General features: G+C 34.4%; 2 protein-coding genes across 2 annotated transcripts; both read right to left on the reverse strand.

The window, feature by feature from the left end:
- Positions 1-12,274: 12,274 nt before the first annotated feature.
- LOC130936786 (trihelix transcription factor GTL2-like) lies at positions 12,275-14,933 on the reverse strand. The gene is made up of 2 exons (XM_057866936.1): positions 14,271-14,933; positions 12,275-13,767 (listed from the first exon to the last, which is right to left on the reverse strand). The coding sequence occupies exons 1-2, from the start codon at positions 14,729-14,731 to the stop codon at positions 12,399-12,401; spliced, it is 1,830 nt and encodes a 609-aa protein (XP_057722919.1). The 5' UTR covers positions 14,732-14,933; the 3' UTR covers positions 12,275-12,398.
- A 4,975-nt stretch (positions 14,934-19,908) lies between these two features.
- LOC130936583 (multisubstrate pseudouridine synthase 7) lies at positions 19,909-26,607 on the reverse strand. Its single transcript, XM_057866677.1, has 20 exons — positions 26,398-26,607; positions 25,964-26,054; positions 25,684-25,890; positions 25,103-25,317; positions 24,736-24,808; positions 24,305-24,361; positions 24,093-24,172; positions 23,942-24,004; positions 23,777-23,864; positions 23,160-23,263; positions 22,931-23,033; positions 22,684-22,757; positions 21,809-21,873; positions 21,463-21,635; positions 21,221-21,288; positions 21,052-21,112; positions 20,884-20,921; positions 20,727-20,795; positions 20,264-20,600; positions 19,909-20,146 (listed from the first exon to the last, which is right to left on the reverse strand). Exons 1-20 carry the CDS (start codon positions 26,484-26,486, stop codon positions 20,117-20,119), a joined length of 2,085 nt encoding a protein of 694 aa, XP_057722660.1. The 5' UTR covers positions 26,487-26,607; the 3' UTR covers positions 19,909-20,116.
- Between the last annotated feature and the right edge of the window lie 680 nt (positions 26,608-27,287).

The following is a 27,287-nucleotide window of genomic DNA, read 5'->3' on the forward strand; positions in this document are numbered from 1 at the left end:
ATCAAAACTAGTAACTACTAGAAGCCTAACCCATCAGCCGAGTTTATCACAACTAACACTGGATGAGCCAAGTGTCACATTAACAAGGGTGTTGAATATTTCACAGGAAGAAGATTGACAAAAACTATTTATACAATATTTACAAACAAGAATGATACTCGAAAATATCCAAGACAAAAGACAATTCAAAAGACGATCAAACTTCTTCACAATGATCGGAACTGAGCTATACAAACAAGGATTTTCACAACCCTTGCTAAAGTGCCTAAACAGTGAGGACGCTAAGCTCGCCATAGATGAAGTCCATGAAAGGGTATGCGGCACACACATCGGGGGTAGAAGCTTAGCATTAGAAATACTAATAGCCAGATACTATTGGCCTAGACTACAAAAATATTACATGAACAAAGTCAAGCACCGCGACTACTGTCAGCGCCACGCACCAATCATTCACAACCCAGCCGAACAGTTACATACATCACAAGTAAGCTGGCCCTTTAGTAAGTGGTGGCTAGATATCCTCGAACCTTTTTCACAAGCACCAGATCAGGTCAAATAATTAATTTTTGCTATAGATTATTTTATAAAATGGATAGAGGCTATACCATTGGCAAAAATCAATTCTAAAAAATGATATCTTTTGTATGAAAAAATATCATATGTAAATTCGATATACCTCATTCCGTTATAACTGATAACAACAGGCAATTCATAGACCAAAAATTCACAATTTTTTCACAAAAATTTTGAATCATTTATCAATTTTCATCTGTAGAACACTCTCAAACTAATGGCCTAGCTGAGACTGCCAATAAAGACTGCCAATAAAGTCATATTGCAGGCATTCCAAAAAAAATTAAATGATTCTAAGGGACAATGGGCCAAGCTTATTCAGAAATCCTATGGAGCTATAACACAACAGAACAATCAACAACCAAAGATTCTCCTTTCAGACTAGTATATGGTTGTGATGTCATGGTACTGGTTGAAGTATCACATCAATCTAGCTGAACACAAAATTTAACTGACGATGCAAACGCCGAGCTAAGAGCCATCGAACTGGACTTAGTCGAAGAAATCCGAAACAAAGCACTAATCCAACATTGCGCAAATCAACTTGCTATAGCTCGAAAGTACAACAAGAAAATTAAGCCGAGGTCTTTCCAAGAAGGAGACCTCGTCCTCAAGAAAACAGAAGAGGCACGAAAATCACAAGGTCATGAGAAATTTAGTGCCAATTGATGACATGTTACCATGTCATGTTTTTCTATGCTTTTTCCTTTGTTTTCAATAGGTTTTATGCACTTTCTTGAGCCATAAGCAAGCCAATTGGGTAGATTTTCATGCTTCCTTTGATTTAATCAACCATGTATGAATTCATGGTATTTCATGAGGTTTTATGCCATAATTGGTGCATATTATGATAGATTGAATATCTCATGATTTTGAGCATAGCTTTGATGTGTTTGGTTGGTTAATGATAGGTGAAGAAAGCTTGGAGAAAAGTGGAAGTAAGAAGGAATGGCTAGGAGCAAAGAGGGGACAATGAAACAAGTGAATTTGAACCAAGAAACATAAAGTTGGAGTTGAAGTTAGCCCTCAAACTTTGGCACAAACTTTTGGTGCAAAGTTAGCCTCAAAGTTAGCCCCCTAACTTGAAGGCTAACTTGAGAAGTTGAAAATTCTTCCCTGGACAACCAAAGTTTGCGCCAACGTTAGCCCCCAAACTTGGAGGCTAATGTTGGCATGTAAATTTCTTCCCAGGGTGGCCAAAGTTTGCGCCAACGTTAGCCCCCAAACTTGGAGGCTAACGTTGGCATGTCAATTTCTCCCAGGGGTGGCCAAAGTTTGCGCTCAAGTTTGACCCCAAACTTGGAGGCTAACTTTGGCGCCAATTGTGTTTAAGGAAAGGCCAAAGTTTGCGCTGAAGTTTGCCCCCTAACTTTGGCACCAACTTTGGCACCAGAAAAATGGGCTTGCTGATATAAAAAGTTGGCCTCAAAGTTAGCCCCCAAACTTTGACTCAAACTTTTAATCCAACTTTTGCAAACTCAACCCGGTTCAATTCGGTTCCTCTTCAAACTCCAAGAGCAATCAACCAAGGTCTTTATCAACCAAATTTCATCAAGAGCAAGGGCCCAATTGACACCACTCAGAGGCACAAGATAGTTAGAATAGAAATTTCATTTTAATTGTAATTTGTTTTGAATTTCATTTTCATTTTGTAGAAATGCCTATAAATAGGCATCTGTTTCATATTTGGAAGGGGGGCGAGCTCCACTAGGGAGCATTAGGAGTAGATAGCTCTCTCTTTTAGTTTTCATTTCTGTTTTGAATCTTGGGTGGAGATTGGAAGGAATTCTGTTTTCATTCTCACCCTGAGAATTCTCTTTGTTCTTCTTCTACAAAATTTCAGTGAATTAAGGATTTGAATCAACACTCTGTTTATTGCTTTCATCTCTATTTCTTCTTCAAATTGTTTCTCTGTTGGATCAAGGAAGGACTTGAGATCTAGACTTGTTTTCTAGTCTCATTGAGCCCCTGAGATCTTCAATTTCTCTTTTAGATTTTGCAATTGAGCCAAGCTGCTTTCTATTTTGATTCTACAAGTGATTTTCCAAATCCATTTGAATTGCTGCATCTTTTAATTCTCTGTTTGATTGCACTTTGAATTCTCTTGTTTAGTTTTAATTCCCAGCACCCCAACTCCTTATTCTTCCTGCAATTTAAATTTTCAGTTGCTTGAATTACTTCCTTCTTTAGTTTCCAGCACCCACTCCCATTTACATTCACTGCAATTTACATTTCTTGTCATTTAAGCTTCCGCCAATTTAAGTTTCTGTCAAATTTAGCTTCTGCATTTTTAATTCTCGCAATTTACTTTCTGTCGGTCACTTTTCACACAATTCACTCAATGTTAGCTTGACTAAACTAATCACCCACTAAAGTTGCTTGATCCATCAATCCCTGTGGGATCGACCTCACTCCCGTGAGTTTTTATTACTTGATGCGACCCGGTGCACTTGCCGGTTAGATCTGTGTGTTTTGGGAGAGATTCTTGTCTCCACCAAAATATATTCATCAAGTTTTTGGCGCCGTTGCCGGGGATTGATTAGATCAACAATGATTAAGTGGGTGAGAAGTCTAGATCAAGCATTTTCTTTATTTTTGTTCTCTGTTCTAAGTTGAAACCAAGGTGTTTGAGTTATTGCCTCACTAAGAAATTCATCTCTGAGATATGAATTTCAATTTTTCTTGGTGTTGTGTTTTACAAAATTCAAATGGAGTTCAACTTATCTTATGATCAAACAAATTTTATGGGATATTACCCACCATCACCAATCTCTAATGGTGGTTGGGAATATCACCAAGAAACTTCAAATTTTGTGCACTCCAATTCATGGAGCTATGCTTCAGAAACACAAGATGAGCAAGAAAATCATATGGGATACCAACCACCACCACAAAATGATTCAAGTCATTATTCTAATGGTGGCTGGGAGTATCACCAAGGAATGAAAGAGCATTCACCTTCACGTCCCAGTTTCTCAATTGACAATTCTTCATCACCTAAATATGCCTCAACACAAACCTCCACGAGCCAAAGACTCTCAAAACTTGAGTCCAGGTTTAACAGGATGGTGGAGGAAGGTCAACAATCTTGGAGGGAACTAGAAATCCTTTCTCATGAGACAGATAAGCAATTGGAGGAGGACACAAATAAACGCTTAGAACTACTAAGCAGGGGAAATAAAGACCAATTGACAGATGTGAAGGATAAAGTGGAAGAGCAAGATAAGGAGGCCACTGCATCAAGTGAACTTTCAAGGAAGAATGAGGTGGTTGAACCTGAAACTGCACTTGAGATAACAAGAGAACATGAAGACTCACAGCTCTCACAAACTCCCCTGGACCAAAGCGCCTCAACACTTGACTCCATGATTGAAAGGTTTGAAGAGGAGATGAAGAAATGTTGGGAAAATCGACAAACCTCCCCCATGATAGAGCTATTAAAACAAAAGTTGGGTGCAAGGAAAGGAGTGGAGGAGCATGAAAGTGAGGAAGTCATTTCAGAGAATTCACACTCAAGTGAAGCAGAAAATCACATGAAGGAAAGGCTCGTGGAACCACCAATACAAGAGGCCCTTAATGAAGAAATCACTCCAATAATCACACAGCAACCATGTCTTGACATCCAAGAAGTGAAGGCAATTGACAAAAGCACCAAGAAGAGGATTGTGACCAAGATACCAAAGACAACATTCATGAGAAGGTCAACTGCAAACAATCCTCCCCTTGATCCAGCAAGCAAGATCAATCAAGCCAATTTCACAAGGGAGCTTGTTGAAAGAAGACCAAGACGGGGGACAATAACTGAAACTTCTCCCCTCTTGGAGTCATTCCTCTTAACAAACTGGAAGAAGAGGAAGAAAGTAAAGAACAACATTCCAACAGTAGGTAACGTTTCTCTTCTATGCTTTGTTTTCTTTCTTTACTTTGTTTAAATTCAATAAAATGGCATATGGTTACAATCTAAGTTTGGTGTTACCCTGCAACAAATTGTTCTCAATCTTTTTGGATGATTGCATCAAATCAAAAATGAAAGTGACACACCAAGATTCTAAGTTTGGTGTGCCACTTATTTTCTATGCAATTTATTCAAGCAACACTACTTGTCTGCATAATCATAATGCCTCTGCAGTTTTATTTGTCTCTTTTAATTTGACACTTTTTCATTCTGCTTTCTTTAGTCATTTTTTTTTCAGTTTTTAAATGCTTTTATTTTAGTTGCTTAGTTACTGTGTTTGTTAATACATTACCAAGAGAGCTTTATTCATGGCAAATCTTGGCTTGGTGATTGTATTCAACAAATAACAGTTTCTCTTGCTTAGTTTTAATTCAAATAAAGTGACATATGGTTGCATTCTAAGTTTGGTGTTGCTATGCAACAAAATTTGGTTCCAATTCTTACAAGATACTTGCATTAATTCCAAGTGAAAGTGTCACACTAAGTTTGGTGTGCCACTTATCTTTTATGCAATGTATTGTGCACACCTTCTTATCTATGCAATCAAAATGTCTCTGTCTCTTGTGCCTTGATTATTATCTTTAATTTTGCTTGCTTAGAACACATGTACTACTAACTTTTCATTGTGTAAGACATTCATGATCCATCTTAGCCCCATAGCCATTGTTCTAATTGTTGCTTGAGGATGAGCAAGCATTCTGAGTTTGGTATGGGAAGGAGGAGAATGGGAGGAAAATGACAACAATAGAGAAGATGAACTACAAGGTTGTAAAGTTCCTTTTCCTCTCATTTGTTTCAAGCACTATAAACTGCATGATTGTCTTTACCCTCTCTGTATGCATGTGTGTATGAAAAGGCATAGTTTGATTTCTAAATTGCAACATGGTGCTATGTCATTATGATTACCAACTTGAGTTTTGTGAATTCAAAAGCAACAAAGTATCATGATCATAAACAAACAAGGCATTAAAGAAGATTTTAGCATGGGCATAAAAGTATTGGAAAGCTAGTATGTTTGATGGTTGCTTAATTGCATTGGATTTTATTTAATTGAAGTTTTCATCTAGGACATTTTGTGAAATCTTTTAAAATCATGAAAACCTTGAAAGCAAATGCAAAATAAAGCAAGAAAAGAAAAAGGGAAAGAATGAGAAAGCTGAAGGCTCTGAGTACCAATGGCAATTTATTTGTTAAGTACTTGTGGTGTTTATGTATCAAGCCAAATGCTTGAAAACAAAACACTTAGAAGTCAAGGCTAGGCTCAAAGTGCAAAAGCACTCCCTCAAAGCTCAAGGCTCTGAGCATCAATGATTAGAGAGTCAAGAAAAGAAAAGAAAAATGAGCTTAATGAAGTCCTCTAATCAAATGCTTGTGGTGCTTATGTATCAAGTGGTAATACTTGAAAACAAAGCATTTAGAAGTCGTAGCTTTGTTATCAACTCATGGGGCAAAGCACCCAAAAGGAGAAGCTAATAAGAAAATCAAAAGCTTGTTTCAAGGAAGAAATATAAAAGAAAGATTTCATAAATTGAGCTAGATGGAAGCATCAATCATTTACATTTCTTTTGTGATTGTAGCACGCTTAGAAAACTAGCTTACCATGAACATTGAGCTGCTAATCTTCTTTCCTTGGATTGTCAATCTTTATTGCATGATTCTTTTCTTGCTTGGGGACAAGCAAGGTTTAAGTTTGGTGTTGTGATGACATGTTACCATGTCATGTTTTCTATGCTTTTTCCTTTGTTTTCAATAGGTTTTATGCACTTTCTTGAGCCATAAGCAAGCCAATTGGGTAGATTTTCATGCTTCCTTTGATTTAATCAACCATGTATGAATTCATGGTATTTCATGAGGTTTTATGCCATAATTGGTGCATATTATGATAGATTGAATATCTCATGATTTTGAGCATAGCTTTGATGTGTTTGGTTGGTTAATGATAGGTGAAGAAAGCTTGGAGAAAAGTGGAAGTAAGAAGGAATGGCTAGGAGCAAAGAGGGGACAATGAAACAAGTGAATTTGAACCAAGAAACATAAAGTTGGAGTTGAAGTTAGCCCTCAAACTTTGGCACAAACTTTTGGTGCAAAGTTAGCCTCAAAGTTAGCCCCCTAACTTGAAGGCTAACTTGAGAAGTTGAAAATTCTTCCCTGGACAACCAAAGTTTGCGCCAACGTTAGCCCCCAAACTTGGAGGCTAACGTTGGCATGTAAATTTCTTCCCATGGTGGCCAAAGTTTGCGCCAACGTTAGCCCCCAAACTTGGAGGCTAACGTTGGCATGTCAATTTCTCCCAGGGGTGGCCAAAGTTTGCGCTCAAGTTTGACCCCAAACTTGGAGGCTAACTTTGGCGCCAATTGTGTTTAAGGAAAGGCCAAAGTTTGCGCTGAAGTTTGCCCCCTAACTTTGGCACCAACTTTGGCACCAGAAAAATGGGCTTGCTGATATAAAAAGTTGGCCTCAAAGTTAGCCCCCAAACTTTGACTCAAACTTTTAATCCAACTTTTGCAAACTCAACCCGGTTCAATTCGGTTCCTCTTCAAACTCCAAGAGCAATCAACCAAGGTCTTTATCAACCAAATTTCATCAAGAGCAAGGGCCCAATTGACACCACTCAGAGGCACAAGATAGTTAGAATAGAAATTTCATTTTAATTGTAATTTGTTTTGAATTTCATTTTCATTTTGTAGAAATGCCTATAAATAGGCATCTGTTTCATATTTGGAAGGGGGCGAGCTCCACTAGGGAGCATTAGGAGTAGATAGCTCTCTCTTTTAGTTTTCATTTCTGTTTTGAATCTTGGGTGGAGATTGGAAGGAATTCTGTTTTCATTCTCACCCTGAGAATTCTCTTTGTTCTTCTTCTACAAAATTTCAGTGAATTAAGGATTTGAATCAACACTCTGTTTATTGCTTTCATCTCTATTTCTTCTTCAAATTGTTTCTCTGTTGGATCAAGGAAGGACTTGAGATCTAGACTTGTTTTCTAGTCTCATTGAGCCCCTGAGATCTTCAATTTCTCTTTTAGATTTTGCAATTGAGCCAAGCTGCTTTCTATTTTGATTCTACAAGTGATTTTCCAAATCCATTTGAATTGCTGCATCTTTTAATTCTCTGTTTGATTGCACTTTGAATTCTCTTGTTTAGTTTTAATTCCCAGCACCCCAACTCCTTTATTCTTCCTGCAATTTAAATTTTCAGTTGCTTGAATTACTTCCTTCTTTAGTTTCCAGCACCCACTCCCCTTTACATTCACTGCAATTTACATTTCTTGTCATTTAAGCTTCCGCCCATTTAAGTTTCTGTCAAATTTAGCTTCTGCATTTTTAATTCTCGCAATTTACTTTCTGTCGGTCACTTTTCACACAATTCACTCAATGTTAGCTTGACTAAACTAATCACCCACTAAAGTTGCTTGATCCATCAATCCCTGTGGGATCGACCTCACTCCCGTGAGTTTTTATTACTTGATGCGACCCTTGCCGGTTAGATCTGTGTGTTTTGGGAGAGATTCTTGTCTCCACCAAAATATATTCATCATCAATTGGGAAGGCCTCTTCCGAATATCCAAGGTCATTGGACGAGGAGCATACAAACTACAAACTTTACAAGGCAACGATTTTCCTAGTACATGAAATATTTCGTCTTTAAAACTATACTACAGCTAGAACTATATGTCGGGACAAGATGATGCACTCTTTTTCCTACTACCAGATTTTGTCCCTAAGTTGAGTTTTGCTGGATAGGTTTTAATGAGGCACACCCCCCATCTTTCAACTATGTAAACTATCATCAATATAACTCTATATTTTGCAATCATTGCCTACTAGTCCTTATTGATTCTTTCCTGAACTGATCAATAAGGAAACACTCCTTCTGATTTATTATTTTCCAAAATTCCAACAATAAACTAATAAAGATAAAACAAATTTGCAACTACACAGAAACTATTCTTTCCTATACATTATTAAACTTTATCAAGAAAAATACCAATTTCAAAACAATAGCATACATAGCTATAATCAAACACACCAAACTATGTTCATACAGAAAACCACAACAAAATTAACATTATTCAAATACTAACCACAATCATATCAAAGCTACCAAACTAATATAAGCAAAACACGATCTTTTCAAAACACAATTTAGAATATATCAAACTCTATATTAGGGTGCATCAACATTTTCATCTTCACCCTCTTACTCAGCATCATCATCCACCAACTGCCCCCCATCACCACCTTGCAAAGATCCATCATAGCAAAGTCTACAGATGGAGCAATAAACTTAGTCTGTTCAGATGCTTTATTGAACCCCACAGCAAACATTTCAAAGCCATACTTCTCTTTTTTTGTCTCCAAGCTTTTCTTCTCTATAAATAGCTCTACAACCCTTGTTTCCATCTCCAATTTCTCCTTACTCAGTTTTCCTTCATCAGTTGTTCCATACTTGCCTTGTCAAACGAATCTCTCAAATGCTTCAGTTTTTGGGTCTGACCCATTGACATCAGCTGAGCTCCAATTACTTATACCAACACAAAGCTACCAATCGACATACACATAACTCAGTATGAACAAACTAAAAACACAACAAACAACGTATACTTGCATTTGCCAACCTATTCCAACATCACCCACTTCTTGCACAAGCTTCATATTAGAAGAATGACGAGCGGATATTTTATACGCTTTTTGACATCATTTTCATATAGTTTTTGTTATATTTTATTTAAGTTTTATTATATTTTCATAAGTTTTAGTATAAAATTCACATTTTTTTATTCTACTATGAGTTGTTGTGTTTTATGGTGATTTTAGATATTTTCTGGCTGAAATCTGAGAGTTTTGACAAAGTCTGATTCAGAGATAAGGAAAGCATAGCAGATGCTATCAGTATCTGACCTCCGTGCACTCAAGCAAACATTTCTGGACCTAGGAATATCCAAATGGAGCATTCTCAATGTATATGGAAAGATAACATCAAGGGCTTTCCAACAATATGTAATAGTTTATACTTGTCTTTGGATATGAAGGCCCAAAACTGGCGTTCAACGCCAGCCATCTACCCCTTTTCTGGCATTGGACACCCAAAAGGGAGCAGCTGACGTCCAACGCCCAAAAAGGTATCCCAAGCAGGCGTTCAACGCCCAAGGAGCCTACTAGTACGTGGAGACACCCTTAGCTTATCCCAAACACTCACAAAGTGGGCTCCGAAAGTGGATTTTCGCACTACAAGCCTAAGCCTATCATATTTCTATAATCCTTAGTTATTAGATTAGTATATATACCCTTGTTTTAGGATCTTCGACCATCATAGAACATTATTTCATATTTTTTAGTTTCATTGTACAGTATGAGCCACTAAACCTCCTAGGTTAAGGTTAGGAGCTCTACTGAGTTTTTGATTCTCTCCTAAGATGTATCTTCGTTCTTCAACCTTATGAATGAGTTGAACCATCACAAATTATCTCTATTCTACAAGAGTTCAGTGAGCGTCTTTCATCGGATATTACTGAACCACTAGTTTGAGGATACATCTCTTAGACGGCTAATCCACGACTTCGTTGGGGACTTCTCGAGACATCAGTTCAGCCGAGGTATGGGGAGATTAGGGTCTTTGTGGTAAAGGCTAGAACCAAGGCGCAGCATTCTCTGATCCGAAAGATTCGACCTTGTCTGTGGCGTTTTGAGTAGGATCACCAAGGGGATGAACTGCAAGAGCTTCACCCTCATTCAGACTAGATAGATGCGCACTAAACCTGGTGTTCAGCCTAGAGGAAGATTGGCAACCTCTCAACCGACATTGATCACATACAGCCTGCTATAAAAGAAATCATTCACAGTTGGAGTAGACAGTAAGAAAGGATTGATCTAGAAGAACAAAGCATCTCCGAAACCTTAACCACCTTCTTATCATTGAATTCACAACTACTGAGTAACGTTATCTTTATTTTACTTTTATGCGCTTAAACAACTAAACAACTTTTCTATCCACTTAACTAAGATTTACAAGATAACCACTGTTTGATCCAAGCCGACAATCCTCGTGGGATCGACCCTAACTCACCCCAGGTATTACTTGGACGACCCAGCGCACTTGCTGGTTCAGTTGTGCGAAGTTAAGTTTCGCGCACCAAAGGACACTATCCATACTCTATCATAGGTCGTTCATGAGTGGAATAATAGAGTTGATACTAATGGTTGTTGATGGCAATGTCAGAGATGACTATAGATTGATTTTGGTTTCTGTTTATTTTGTTTGTATTGTGTTGTTCCATCTTATTGTGTTGAGATCTTTACTTCAAAAAAAAAAAATTTAATAAATACAAAGCACCCAACACGTCAAAGATACGCTATTTAGTCTAAATATCACATATCTCATCTCATACTCTTTTTGACTTGAGTATTAGAGTACTTTTGTAAGTGTCTACCATCACCGTTCTTAAAGAGTCAACGTATATACCTCCTCTAACCCAAAGAAAGACAAATTCGAATATCAAACAAGACAGAGTTATGCTGTGAGCCGGCTACCAAATAGAAAAAAATGGCTAAATTCAGATACCGAAAAATAAAAGTTCCTAAATATTTTTCAGATTATAGTCTTGAGGCGGAACAACAATTTGTTAATATCAAAAGTGTCTAGTCTCATGCAGATTAAAATTATATAGAAAATACAAAAAAAAATAAAATACATGATCAGATATGTAAATCTCATCATATATATGTTAGTATTGTCCGATATTGAATACAAATCTCTGACTCTCCAACAGCTCACACGCTCTCATCTGCAAATTACCGTGCTTTTCTGCATTATTTAATGACATGTTTTGGAATATTTTTTTCTTTTTTCTTCCAATATTGGTGGCATAGAAGTTTAAATTTATAACGCCTTGTCAATTATTTAAACGTCTTGTCATAGTCCTTGCGAATCTTTAGTTTTCGGTTTTTCGCTTTTGCATTGTTCGGAGTGTAACCTAATGCTCATACTACAGACCACTGAATTATTTGTACTTTTGTTAGTGTTTTCTTTACAAATTCGATCACATATAAATGCCAAAATATAAGGCTCTTAATTTGGCCATCCAATATATTATTCATCAATTTGTTTGAATTTAATATCACGCTCAGTTGAGAGACACCGAGATAGGATCGGATTTTTTTTTTTCAAAAAAAAAATGACACCAATAAACTCAACGTTCTAATAGTGATTACTAATTAGAAAGACATTGTATTCTTTTTGTGAAATTAAATTTTTTTAAATAAAAAATTAGTAAAACAATAATATCAGCATTAAAATTAACTAATTCTTATTTTATTACTTTATCAACTCTTATTTTAGAAGAACTTGATTTACTTGGTCCTTATAACATGAATATCTATTCTTATATATGCACTTTTAAAATTAATTCTTTATAAATCAAACTTTTCTAAAATAAAAAAATTAATAAAATAAAAATGAATCATTCTTAAATTAACATAATATAATTCACATATAATAAAAATTATAAATTCAATAATAATTAGTTTTTTATTTTATTATTTTATCAATTTTTTCGTAATCTAAATTCATTCGGAATATAATGAAATGGAATAAAAACGTCTATTACTCATCACCATGCATGGATCGGATATCAATCTGTCGGTGCTCTTAATTACCAAATAATTTGCTGAATATATATGTATTTGGAATACATTAAATTTATGCTATATATAGTAATATAGATATAGAAAATTATTAAGGCCCTTCCACCACCACCACTACCACCAAAATCAAAAAGAAAATAAAGCAAAACAGTAAGACACAGAAGGAATGGTACTAATAATTATTACCTCAGCTGATCATGGAAAATTTCGGCAATAAATGAATCAAAACTAACCAAAATTCAATGGTGGCTCTTGTATCAAAGTTTTCTCATGATCATCACTGAAACCGCCACCAGACCCCACATGATCAGAAGGAGGAAGCAGTTGCCCGGAATGGTTTTCCGGCGTGGTCGTCTCCGGTTGATGAACAAGCTTTCCTTCATCATAGAGACTCTTGAGTTGATGGAAGTAGGGACAAGTCCTTGAATCAATGGACCTTTTCTTATTAACATCCTTGGTTTTTCTGAAGTACTTGTTTATGTTCTCCCATTTCTCTTTGCACCTCTTTGCACTTCTCTTGTATCCCAAATCTGACATCCCTTGTGAGATTCTTTCCCATAGAGGAATCTTATTATTGTTCCCACTTTCCCTCTCTTCAGCATTATTATTCATCTTAATGCTCTCACATCTAAGGTTTATGAGAGCCAAAACTTCATCTCTTGGCCATCTTCTCCCAACATTATTCTCCTTCTGATCTGTTACTAACGGCTTAACAAGCAAATTTGAGTGATAGTTATCGTGGCGGTTGAGGGAGGAAGAACTAGTAGTGTTGTTGTGGGAAGCTGGAGATGAATGGGTGGAAGAAGAATGTACTTGTTGTAATAATGTGTCACTCATAGAGCTAGGGTTTTCTGCTGATAATGGTGGAATTGAACAAAATCCGGAACTGTTTTGAACTTGATGACTTGATGGAATAATCAGTTTTGAAGAAGAAGGTGTTGGTTCATTATTGTTAGGGTTTGTTGCTGCATATTTCTTCAAGAATTCAATGATGGAAGCTTGCCTATCACCTGCAATGGCTTGTTCTTGGGCCATAATCTGAAGCTCCTTGTTCATCCTTTCAGTCTCTTGCTTCTTCCATGCTTCCTCTCTTTGAAGCTTCTCTTCATCTCTTCTCAGCATGTCTTCAATGAGCTTGTTATGTATCTCTTCTTGTTGAGCCATCATGTTGTTCACAATGCTCTCACAGAAACCCTTCAACATCTCAAACCTGCAACGCCTCTTCCTCTTCCTCTTCATCTTCATCTTCTTCTCACTCTCATTGTCTTCTTCACATTGTTCTTTCACTGATTTGCCATCTCTTGAACTCTCCTCGTCCTCCTCTTCTTCTTCTTCTTCTTCTTCTTCTACTTCTTCTATATCGCCTCCTCCGGCATTCATTGGGTGTTCAAACTCTTGAGTCTTTTCAGTCACAACATGATCTTGGTTATCTACCATAGGGTTTTCATTATGATTATCACCTTGATAGAACTCTTCAAGCTCATTAAGAAATCGGTAACTATTGTTCTTGGCGTAGTTGTTGAAATATCTTGTCTCGTCTTCGAATTTTTCCTTGCACTTGTCACCACTCTTCTTGAATCCAAGCTCTCCTAGCTTTCTGAACACATCATTCATTCACTCATTAACATACAAATCCAGAAAAAAAAAATTAATATATTAAGCATATAAGCATTTATTTTGATTTGCACTGCGGCATTGTGTCGAACATGTAATAGGCAAATGTATGTGGTTCCTAATTAAAAAAAAAAAAAATCATCTCTTTGCATCAGCTAGCACTGCACGTACATATGCTGAGACGCTGAACCAGTGAACCCTCTTTCTCTCTCTCTCTCTCTCTCTCGAAGTTTGTGTTTGCACGCGTGTGTATGTGTCAGTACTCAGTAGTGTGTGTGTGAGATGCTAAAGTTGATGAGAATGTGCACGTGTGTGTTATTGTCTCTACTTTACCACATTCATGAATACACAAATTCTACTTTCCTAGCTAGATTCTATGATGATGATCATGTAAAATAATTATCCAGGTGTGTTAGTTCAAGTTTAAATTAAAATTTAATAATATAATATGGTGTAAGAGGAAGAAGAAGAAGAGAAGCATAATACCTAGAGACATGGTCCCAATAAGTGAGTTGAGGGAACCAAGTAGTGTCCATGGTTGATCTGATCCTCAAGAGTGCAACAACTTCATCGTTGCTCCAGGAAGAATCAATCAAGTCGTTTGGTAATACCTGTGTTTGAAGTCTTTCATCAGTAGCACTAGTGTGGAACAAGTTATTGTTATTGAGTACTGAAGAAAACGTGGCATTTGGTTGTTGTTGTTGTTGATGATGATGAGGGTTATAAGGGTCAAATGGTAAGAAGGTGTTGGTGTTGATGGGGGTTAGAGAAGCATGATGATGGAGTAGTGGGGAGAAGGACGAAGATGATGATGATGATGATGGTGATAAGTGATGATGATGATGATGATGATGATGATGAGGAAGAGGAAGAGTAGTAGAAGTAGTGGTCCTTGGTGTTATGAATTGGTGGAAGTGTTCTGATGATGATGGCAATCCATCGAACATGTTTTGTGTGTTATCTCTAAACTTGTGTTACTTCTCTTGTTCTTTCTTTCTTTCTTTCTTTCTTTCTTTCTTTCTTTCTTTCGCTGTAAATCAGCAAATTGATGCTACAGGCTAAGCAAGCAACCAACTATGCCAAGACATACATACACTAACCTTTTCTTTCTTTTTCCCTTTCCTTCTCTCTCGCTTTTGTCAAGGGAATTATTTGTCCTTTCATGCAAGGGAAAAACAGATAGCCCCCCAACACCCTTTTTACAACAAAACCCAACCCCTCCAATTCAAATAATACCTCTTTTCTTTTATTTTAAATAATAAAATATAAAATATATTAAGTGCACATAAAAATTAATTATTATATATTTATATTATTTAATTAATTTTTAATATATATTTATATCGAAAAAGATAAATGTTTTGTAACTTGGACAAATCAATCCAATCACCTTTCAATGAAAAAATAATTCAATATTTAGAGGAATGCTATTTATACATTAAAATCAGTTATTAATGTATTTGTGTATAAATACATGTGTGATTTAATTTATTTTCAACGTGTATTTATATTTTAGCATGTATTTTATACTGGTGGCTAATTTTAGTAGCTAATTTTAGTATACATGTAATATAACTCTTTAATTTATTATTGATGAGGATTTTATGCACTTATTTATCATATTAAGTATATATTAAAATTAATTATTAAAACATATATTAAAATAAAATAGATTATATATATATTTATTTATAAATTATTAATAATTAATTTTAATATATATTTAATATTTTTTTAATTTTAATTATATGTAAGTTTTGACACATCTTTTTGTGAAATTTTTTTTAATATTAGATTATTAGAAGTAATTTTTTTTAGAATAACCTAAATTAATTGTTGTGAGTCTTTATAAAACGTCAACTATGTTTTATTATTTTATAATTAAAAAATATTTTTATTACAAAATATTAATAATTTTTTATATTACTATCATAACAATATAAAATACTAAAATATCAAATATTTTTGTATTTTAAATTAAAATCACCCATATATAATAAAAAAAATTAGCCTCTTTTCGTGGCATGTTAAACTTGTTATTTCTCTCTCGCACTCGTTGGAAACTCATTCAAGCCTTTTCTTTTTCAGACAACATCCAAAGGCATTTTTTTTTCTTGATCTTATATCATTACATCTCCCATCAAGCAAATCTAGCTAGAAAGCTTAGTATCAAATTCTAGTTAAATATGCTATTTCAATAATTTGATGATTGTACTATTATTGTTTATTTGATATCTTTTTTTATATTCCACCATCTAAGTTTGTTTCTCTTTGTAATTTTAGAATCCTAAGTAGTTAATAAGATTGACGATTTTATATAATAATATACATAGGCAACAATACATTAAAATTGAATATTTAATTTATATTTCAAATAAATATAATATATAAAAATTAAATAAATAAAATAACTGATAATTTAAAAATATAAATAAATTCATGTAAAAAAAAAAAACTAATTTATCTGCATACTTTGAAATCATTGAAAATACAATTTTAGGTTAGAAAGATGAATACATCAAAATTGTCATATTAGTTAATATATTTAGTTCATTTATCTATTATTACAAAATTGTTATATAATTATAAATTATATTAAATAAATTTGATATTATATGATTGAGGAGGGGTGTGGGGCAGGGAGGTGGTCAGAGGAAGAGAGATTGGAGTTGAAAGGGAAACATATGATGGCATTTGAGTATGTGAGGGTGTGGGGTATGGCAGTAGCTGACGGTGATGATGCTGCAATTAACGGCTATGCCCATGGCAGGACACGTGAATCCATGCAGACTGTGGGCTCCATCCATTTAAGGAAGGGAATCTTCACATGCACATACCACACTTCCCTTATCGTACATCCTCACCACGTGCAATCCCTCCATCTGCTACACCCTACTTTTATACACCTAAAATTCTTTCATATTTTTATACCACAAATTTCTCAACTTTTTTAAGTAATATTATAAAATAAAATATAATTTTTATTAAATTTAATTTTGATGTACTAATTATATAAATATTTTATAGAATTATCTAATCATATTATTTTTTAAATAATAATTTCGTAATAAATATAAAATATAGTTGTTCTTATAAATAATATACTTGATAATATTATTTGAAAAAATTAAGAACATCAATTTATTTTTTATGCCTGTCAAATACAAATTAAGAGTAAAAATAAAAAGCTAGAATATTTAGCCTTCAGTTATTTATTTTTAAAAATAATATATACATATAAAATTAATTATTATATATGAATATATGAATTACTTAATTAATTTATTAATTTTTAATATTTTATATAAATAATTGAATTTGCGGTACACATACATAACATTAACATAGTTGTTTTGTTTTTCTATTATTTTCTATTTCCAAAGAATTTGTCGTTTTTCACCATTTTTAATTTTTCTTTCAAAAGCTTTTAGAAATTATAAGCATTAAAATAAAAATAAAAACTGATAAAATGTAATATTTTAAAATCTAAAAATTATAAAGGAAATGTATATTTTATAAAATGAAAAAAAATTGATAAAATAATTTTAAATTTATATTTTTTAAATTATGTGTTTCATTTTTATTGATTTTTTTATTTTAAAGAATCTTAATTCCAGAAAAACTTTGTTTATTAAAAGAGAATTTATTAGTGGAGGCTTGGAGTTTGGTTTGAGGTGAGTGAGTGACACAGTGGGAGACGCAAGAGGCAGGAGGAGCAGCCAACACATGTGATCTTGAATTGATGCGTTATGATATGAAATTCTGAAAACATGACAACGAAATGAAATATGAGTGAATGAATGCCTCTGTCTTCTGTCACAGTGGGTCCCCTCCAAGTGGAGCCTCAGCCAGTCAGCCTTCTTATACTAAAAGACAACGTGGGGCCCTCCCCCAACATAAACATTGCGCCATATGCATCTCGTGTCTTGTCACTCGTAACTGTACTGTACATGTACTCAGTACTCTACGGTATGATTCGTCGTCTACAGTGTATGCAGTACCTACAATTCTACAAAGCTCCATGATTGCCGGCATCCAGTTTTTAAATCTCTAATAACACCTTCTTATCCAGTTTATTAGTACCGTAGGGGAACAGTTTTATATACATATACAAACAATGTCATATGAATTATTTTTATTTTTAGAATTAAAAATAATAGATAAAAAATATAAATATAAAAATATAGTTTTTATACTATAAAAAGAATGTGTACAAGAGCACCATATAAAAATAAATATTTTTGTTGCACAAATTTTTATTTGTTTTATATTAAAAAATTTCACATAAATTATTGTATTTTTAAATAAGTGTAAAAAAGTTTTATACAAACAACTAAATTTATATTGCGGTATCGATAAAAATAATTACTTTTTAAATTTACTATTTAAAAAATTATTTAAACATATAAATCTCATTTCATAGTAATATAAAATATAATATATTAAAATTAAATTCATATTATAAAATTGTAATTCTAAACAAATGTTATGCAGGGGATATAGTAATGGAATTGTGTTGGTTGTACTTCAAAAAGTGAATATTTACTAATATTCAACTCTACTAATTAGTATAACAATGAAAGCTTGATATTAAAATGAGACTTACTACACCCAAGTTCAATAATGATAAAGTAATTGTCTAACATTTTATATACAAGGAGGGGTTTTTTTCCCAAAAAAATCTAAGTGTTGAGTTGTTAGCACTTAATTAGCAGCATTCAGGCGCATTGATATGGCAGGAAACGGGAGTGGATCCTCTCTAGCGAAAAAAAATTAGATGGTTTTCAGTGTTTAATTTAACCATTTATTACTTTTTCTCTTTTATTTATTTTTGGTCTCACTTATAGAATTAAAGGTGAGAAATCACACTTTATTCTCTCAAGTGTTAAAAGAACTAGAGAAGATTCATTTCCAGAAGGAAACTCTATGCAAATGGACCTAATTAACTCAACTGTGTCAATGTAGAAACTAGAAACTAGAAAGATTGTGATATTGAAACCGACAATGAACATAAATGCAAAAGAAAGAAGAAACTAAATGGCTAAGGTGAAAAGAGCACCTGGCATGTCTAATCAAATCAGCAAGAACACGAATATTGGATTATGATGGGGGGTGAAAATTAAAATCTAGATAAAGAGATTGCAGAGACAAGAGAACAATGAGTCAAATGTGTAATCTTCGGAGGACCTTACAAATTCGCCACACCAGGTACACCACTTAGCAGCACGAATATTATCCAAACTGCTACGTACGTGTTTCGTCACCATAAATATCTGCATTCACCCTAGTTATTAATTTCTTAATTATATAACAACCATATCTGCAAACCTATTAATTCTGTTAAAACATAATAAATTCATATTCATCTTTTTATCATCACTTACAAAGAAAATTAGGCTTCAGCTACGTTTCTCACTCCTACAATGCAACCTGTGATTATTTTCTCATCTAAGATTAACTTACTGAGTGGCACGTTGATTATAACAAATGAATGATGTGTTAAAGATGACGTGTGTAATTAAGAACCGAAGAAGACGCAAGAAGGCAGCAAAACCATGATAGCGATGGGATGAGGGATAAAGATGAAAAAAATGAAAGGAAAATGTGTATTAATTTTGATTGGGACTGGTTTCAGTAGGTTCTGTGGATTGTGTAATAAACTTGAACACAAATGGCAGGGCATGTGAAAACATTCAGAGGATGGGGCCAATTACTCAAGAATAAGAATTATTGCATGCTACCAAAGGGATACAATGTATGGTACAGCCTCCGCTCATAGCTCTTGATCTTCTTCATCTTTTTAGTGGTTACATTTTGAATTTATACATTAAAAACCCTTCCATTCCCTCGTCTTCAACATCCTAACTCGCAAACAATCCCTTAAAGAAGGTTCCTCTGCTCAAGTAGAGACCATATTTCCACTTCCTTGAAGAACTTGCTATCTGATTGCCACATTCCCCAAACTGCACGTAGGCGTGCACGCACGCACACTTATCATAGAAAAGTATACGGATCTGTAAGTTGTAGCTAAATACACACAACACGAAACCAGGGATGGTACGTTTTTGCTAGAATGGAACTGCAGAGCGTGCACAATGTGTTAAAACACTTAAACCCAGTACACTGAAACCATGGAACATTACACATACATAGATTCGTTTCAAATTTTCAACAGAAATGGTCCAAGTGTTGATTTTTCTGTTGTCAAACAACACAAGAAGTGTACTTGTGAGGGGATTCTGCTCTGCCTGTTGCGAGATACCGATATAGTATGACACATGGAGTATTCCTAACATCTAACAAATGATACTTAAAACAAAATTTCCACCTTCTTACTGGTTAAGTGTCTTGTGATATGCAACCTGAAAAAATATGAAAAAGAAAGGGTTTTATACAGACATAATTGACAGAAGTTTGTTCTAATATATATTTGAGGAATCGAATTAATAGATATAGGAATTTTCGAATGGAATGCTTACAGATGTTGAAGTCTTCAGCAGTTCTCTTATGGCCATTGTTGCATAGCATGAAGTAGGGAGAGTAAAACTCATTTTCAGAGCAGTTTGGAAATCTTGAGAGTTGGTGCCAGAGACAGATTCATCTTGTGGTAATATCACTTCCTCACCTTCAATCTCGTCATCATCAGCCTCAATGTTTGCACCATCATTTGAGTTCTCTAATTCTCTCGTATTATCTTCCTTTTTTGCATCCGATGCACCCACTGGTCTGACACCGTTCACAGGTTTAGACTTGATGATCTTGTCTAAATCTGTCTCTACCAATGGCTTAGTACTATCAGCATATTTTAGTAGTTCCCTGCAGTGGCATACAATCAAAGTCAATGTCCACAATGTCCAATAAGGGATAAAGGGAATCACATGCCAAAAACGAAATGAGTAAAGTCTACACAAACACAATCAAGTGGAGCAGTTAGGTACACACCATTCGAAATTAATTGGTTTCTGAAAAACCCTTCTGTAACTTCCAGTCACATTAGTTATTGAAAATTCCCTAATAACAAGCAGGAAAAAACAAGATTAAGAGAATCTGCAGGAGTAAATAATACAGTGAGATTTGAGTTTGGGTAGTATAATTTTACTTCACATTATGCACACATTCCGTCAAGCTGATTCGATCCTGACCAATAAAAGAGAGCAGGCGATCAACTAGGAAATAAAATAACCAAATAACCATCCATGAAACAGCAAAGAAATATCTAGCTACATGGGTGCGGGGAAGAAGTATACAAGATCAATTTGATACATACTTTATCTGCCAAATCATGATAAACTTTTGCCACATCATTTGTTGGATAAATTACTCGAGAACTGCAAGACCATCAATGCAGAAATCTAAGACTCAATCCCCATAATAAATAACAGGTAAGATACGAGCAAACTGAAAACTGGTTAAGAAGATCGTTTGTCAATGCTTACCCGGGCATAGGAAGTATGACATCCTCAATTGTATAACATCCTAAATTAAGGTCTTCAGCAGTCACAACCTGCCATGTATCCAAAAAAATACATATTGTATGTGAACTACTATGTTTAAACAGATGAGAGAAATTAATGATGTACCATAAGTTGTCCATAACCACCAGAGGACATACCTCTAAAGCATTATTTAAATTGAATACTAAAAGAGCTCGGTAAATTAGGTAAAAATAGAGAATAACCTTCACATAATTATTGCTTTCTTCTTGAGTATCTTCAGAGACTTCCTCTTCAATATTCGAATCATATCTATCCCCGCAGTCATCATCACATTCAGGTCCAACAATCCCTGTAACTTTTCCAGTAGGATTTTCTTTACAATATACCAAATCTCCTAATACAACTTGTTCAGTTCCTGGCACACAGTAGAATCACATTCAACATCAACTTATTAAATAATTATTTTGACTTCAACATAAGGATCGGATGCCATTGAATCACGAGTTATGACGTAGAGATGAAAAAGTAGGAGCTAAATTGCCAGCAAGGTAAGCAACATATATCTATAATACTATTAACACAACTTACCATATTTTTGCACCCTTGTACTAGCTGCATGGTTCCATAAAAAGCTTTGGTAACTATGTACATACCTAACAAATAAGCAGAGATGCACCTATTACATTGGGCTGATTGATAACTTGAAAATGAAATGATAGGTTTTATCAGTATTCTTCTATCACACTTGTCTTTGTACATGAATATAATATGGAAGACAACATCATCAGATAGACAATAGCACCCAGTAAAAGCTTCAGAAAGAATTTCTATTTGAATATATGTAGGCTTGGGATAAACTATGAAAGATAAAATTCCAAATCATCACAACAGAAACTTTGTGCTTATCATAACTTCATTTCTATTACAAAAGAGAAAACTAATGCTCGATTGCTCGCATAGCATAAACACTAACACAAGCATGTACTCTGTAATGTGGCAATGATACTTTGTGCATGTTTGATTTTGATAATTTTATTCCCAAAAAAGGGAAAAAATAAAGCTCAGTTGAACATTTTTATTATGACTTCTCTGAAAGCAAAGCAAAGTGAGCCCAAGTGCACAAACGAATAATGCGTCCCAAAATTTCCCAATAAATTATGTTAAATTTAGAGTCAGGTATTGAAAAAGAGAGAATGAAAAATGTGAAATAAGTCATTTTTTATTCTGGTCATAAGAAACAACTGAAATCTATGACTACTTTGCAGTGTCCAAAGAAACGATATCTGTAATATTATATAACCATAGATGACTGGAATATACAGAAATGCACTTTGGTATTATGTATAACATATAACATATATAAGTACATTTAGAAGAAAAAATATTAGCAATGACAGTGTAGCACTGATTTAGCCACACAATACACATCAAGATATCAAGATACTCAGATAATCATATCTTACATCATTCTAAGAGTCCTTGGAATAGCTTTCAATGCCTGCACGTAATTTCCAGGAGACTTTTTTAAGTTTTGCAGCTGCAGTAGATTCGCAACAAATTGGACAATTAGTTATAACATCATGTGTGAAAAAGTACAGGGTTAAAAAATTAGCTTCGCATCCACATTCAATTTATGAACTGTGAAGCACAACATATTACTGATGATTGTGCTAATAGAAACTTATCAGGAAATATTTATTTGAAGCTTACCACAGCCCTTTCAGCAACCAAATATCGAGGCAACTGCCTAAGTGTCCCTTCAATATCCTTGCTATCTTTATAGTACTTGCGTGCCTTGGCTATAGCTTCCTTTTGTATTTAATTAACAAAGTTATCAAAAACAAAGGCAATCAACTAATGACATTAAGTAACAATCTATAAGAAGTAAATCAAGACAAACATCATTGATTATATATTATAGAAACCATGAAAAAGGATATCTCCATCTCTTGGATCAAGGATCATGTCAACAGCTAGTTCCCATTCCCCTCGAAATAAGGCAGCACCAATAAGGTGAGTTGGCACAGAACCACTTCCGAAACGCTGAGAATATCCACATAAAAATAAATAGTTTAATAAAGCAAACGCAAAAAAGACAACAAGTTGAATAATACAGAGTAAAAAACAGTGTTATTACTTTAAGTTGGCATACATTTTCAACAAGTTTAAAAGCCGTTTATGTCTTTGGCAAACAGCCAACACCATGGCCTAACAAAACTACTTCACAAGTTCACATTATAAAATATAGACTTACATAACATAGGGTAGAGATAACTTTAGAAGTGTATGTTATATATGCAAAATACCAACATGTAAAAGCTATTAGAATAAAACATTCATATGTCTCTAGCCGACATCGTATTTGAGTCTCTATAAGTGATCTAGACTTTAGAATAAAATCATTCATATGTCTCTAGCCGACATCGTATTTGAGTCTCTATAAGTGATCTAGACTTTAGAGCTTGATCCTCATTTGCCCCTATTCTTAAATTTCAGAACATGATGACGAAAGACACACAAAGATGGGGAGAGAAAGGTAAAGGGTAGGGGGAGTACTTGTAGACCAAAGTAGTTAATGAAGCCATGCCTTCCTAAGGCATCTGCAGATGCTTTTATGGTATCTTCAGAATCTGCAACCACACCTCTGAGAACATATGTCAATACTTCAACAGATACTAGTTTAACAGAGAAAAAGTATTTCATGAATAGAAACGCCCTCACCTCAATGTGATTGTAAATCGGTTCCCTGAGAGCTGGCCCAAAACAAGTCCTTCATTAACATAACTGAACATAGTAAATTAAAAGTTTCATCATTTGTCAAAAAATTATAGCAAGAAAGATCAAGAACTCAAAAGTCAATCAATCACCTTACCAGAAGTCACCCACTTTAATACCAAATAACCTCTCATTAAGAGAAGCTACCCTACTTGCCAGCTGCTTATAAACAGTAACCTAGAAACACAAGAAGAAGTAAACCACTTTAGTATCAATCTCTAAATGAGCAGTAATATTAACTACAGCAGCTGGCATAAAAAGAATGAATGTTAAGTACAAAATCAGAACTAATGTGAAAAGAGATTATACCCTTTGGGTTGAGACAGCACGTTTATCCTTTGTACCCGCAAAACCAAATGATCTTGACTGTCAGTTCAAATGCCAGTCAGTTTAAAAGGAAAAAGTGCAAAAATCTCAACAAAAATTTGCATTGTGCACGTGTAACATACAGACACATGCAAACATTTTTACAGCTATAGAGAATAACAATATACCTAGTTCCTGGACCTATAGGCAGGAAATAGAAAGTGATGCAAAATGCAGTCATAACCAATCATAAATATGTTAATCATATAATTCATAACACCAACAACCAAACCTTCTATACAAGTGGCAGATTGGAAAGTAACAAATCAATGACACGATGAAATGCTCGTTAATTAACAGAAAAAAGATATGATATCACAGAAAACAACTTGAAATCCTAATCCAATAAAAGTTTCACAAGGAAGAACACACACCTGGATGCCAAGCATCTTTCCAATCACTCCAAGGGCCTCTTGTGTGTCTTTGTTCTCCTTATAAAGATGAAACCTGGAAATTAAATTGAAAGAAACATTAAGTTACAACAATGAGCAACTTAGTAGAAACAGGGATGCTATCAGTTTATCATAATGTCTACATAGAGTAGAACATAATGAGGCCAATAGTCTTGTAAAATATATTATGCCCTAGATATCCCATCCCATTACCCAAGGTAACATATATTCTGCGGAAGAAGAGTTAAGATTTTAATGTAGAAAAGTTCTCAGAGGTGATATAAAAAGAAATAACAGGAAAGACAGTTAGTATTGCATTTTACAAAACAAAATGCCTGAGAAAATTCACCTAAGGAACTTCTCAACATTTTCTGGCCAACTTTTTGAACCTCTGCTGTCAAAAGGTTTATCACCTCTTTCTTTGCGCTTCTTGGAGTTTCTACCGTTGTTGTTTGGCCCACCGGAATTCAATCTCACACGGATGCATTTTGATGAAGCATCTGGTCCATCAACAGTGTCGGTAACAAGGAACTTGAAGTTTCCCTTAAAGAACTTATGCACTGCCTGAAAGATTTGAGAAGAATAAAATACACGATGATTAGCGAAAAAAATTACAGACTGAAATACTAACTTTATAAGTTTGCTAACATGCTAGGTTTAAACAGGTCTCATGCTCCTTAATTCAAAAGCACATTACAATGGCTTTGACAAATGACCTGCACATCCAAATGATTCAGTTTCTACTATGTTTCTTAAACCCTAAACCTTAAACAATATAATCTCCTATAAAACCTTTAATCTGTTGCAGTTGAGACACCCCAGTCCCTATAGTATGACTCAACATCCAGGTGCTTGCAGTTGCAAAGTCACCTTTTCATGTGTATCCAAGTGTACCCCACAGAACAAGAAAATGGCAAAGTCCATACTAACCGTTCTATGAGATTTGTTTGAATCCGGAGAAAGGACAAGAGGAGCTACACTTTTGTCATCTCCCGTATTAATTTGATTAAGAAATTCTTCCAAACAGCCTGCATCGGAATCCCCAGCAAGAGATTTAAAAGAATCAAGTAAAGCAGCATAACTGGTAACTGTTGTTGTATCAGACTCTGATGTGTTTGTTCCAGTTTCTTGAACACTCTGAAATGGAAATAAAACATCAGAAACTAACAAGATTGAAAATCAAACCATCCATAAGCACAGATCAAAATACCCTTTGTTCCTCCTCAGGAGGGGCATCAAGTGAAGACAAGTGAACAACTTGTCCATCTCTGTCGACTTCATTAACAATGAAATCAGAATATCTGGATCAATTTAAAACAAACATGAAAACACAATAGACAAATTCGATCATGTTAGCATCATAAATTGTTTATATATTATCATGCATGCATTTTCACTGATTTCCACGTAAATGAAAGACCACAACACCAAATAAAGCTTTCCTGAACAAAGAATTTCTTATGATTCAGCACGCCTTACAATCAAAGCTTTTTTTTTTACATGCAGATTAGATAACACTGTTGGAGCTTTTCAGTGGAGTTTGGAACAAATATAAAGATGAAATCGAAATGCAATACAAGAAATTAAAAAAGAAAAAAGAACATTGGTTGGAAATTGGAATGCAGAGAAGGGAATAGAGAGGACCTTTGCTTTAGGACACCACGGAAGCCAGGAAGGTTGGATATGTAACAGGAGATGCCAACGTGAGATTCTTCAACGGTTTTCATCGCCATAGCTCACAAGTTTGAAGTAACTGTAGTGGGGTCACAAATGAGTAGGGTTTTAGAGATGATAAACCAGACTCCACACAGAAGCAGTTAGCGGCCAGTACCACCACGTTGTTCTGCCGCTTGCATTTCATTTTCAATTCCGTTTTTTTTTTTTTTGGTCAGTCAATTCCGTTTTTTTAAATTCAGATTATTTTTTTCGTCGCGGATGTGATGTGCGCTCAAGTTGTAGTAATTCACTAAAGGAGAACATGAGGTGAGGCCCAACCAAGAATAGGCCCAAGAGCAATAAAAAAGAAAACAAGCCCGGCTTGGGCGTCAAAGATGGAAATTTTTACCTGACCAAAAAATAAATTGGAAGATATTAATATATTAAAAGAAAATGAAAATATCAAACCCACAATAACTGACCAAAAAATAAAAACCCAGAATAGAGTATTCAATATTCATTACCCAAAAATATAAAATAAAAACACAGCCTGTAAAAAATAAAAAATACAGAGAATATTTAAAAAAATAGAAAAGTAAGAAATCAACCACTATTTCATCATTAACTATTAGCTAATAAGAAATACTAAGCGTGTATTTTCTTAACCAATTTTTTAATCAAGTCTGTATATTTTTTTTCTTTTTTTTTTTCTTTTTTTTTTCCTCTTTTTTTCTTTTATTATTATTGTCGTCGTCATTATTTTTTTTTTACGTATTTTTTTTCAACGTCATTATCGTCGTCGACACCGTTGTCTTCTTCTTTTTGATGTTGTTGTTATTTAATTTTTTTTCTTCCGTACTTGTTTTTATTATCATTAT

The sequence above is a fragment of the Arachis stenosperma genome, chromosome 6 (genome assembly GCF_014773155.1).
Source record: "Arachis stenosperma cultivar V10309 chromosome 6, arast.V10309.gnm1.PFL2, whole genome shotgun sequence".
Classification (NCBI taxonomy): domain Eukaryota; kingdom Viridiplantae; phylum Streptophyta; class Magnoliopsida; order Fabales; family Fabaceae; genus Arachis; species Arachis stenosperma.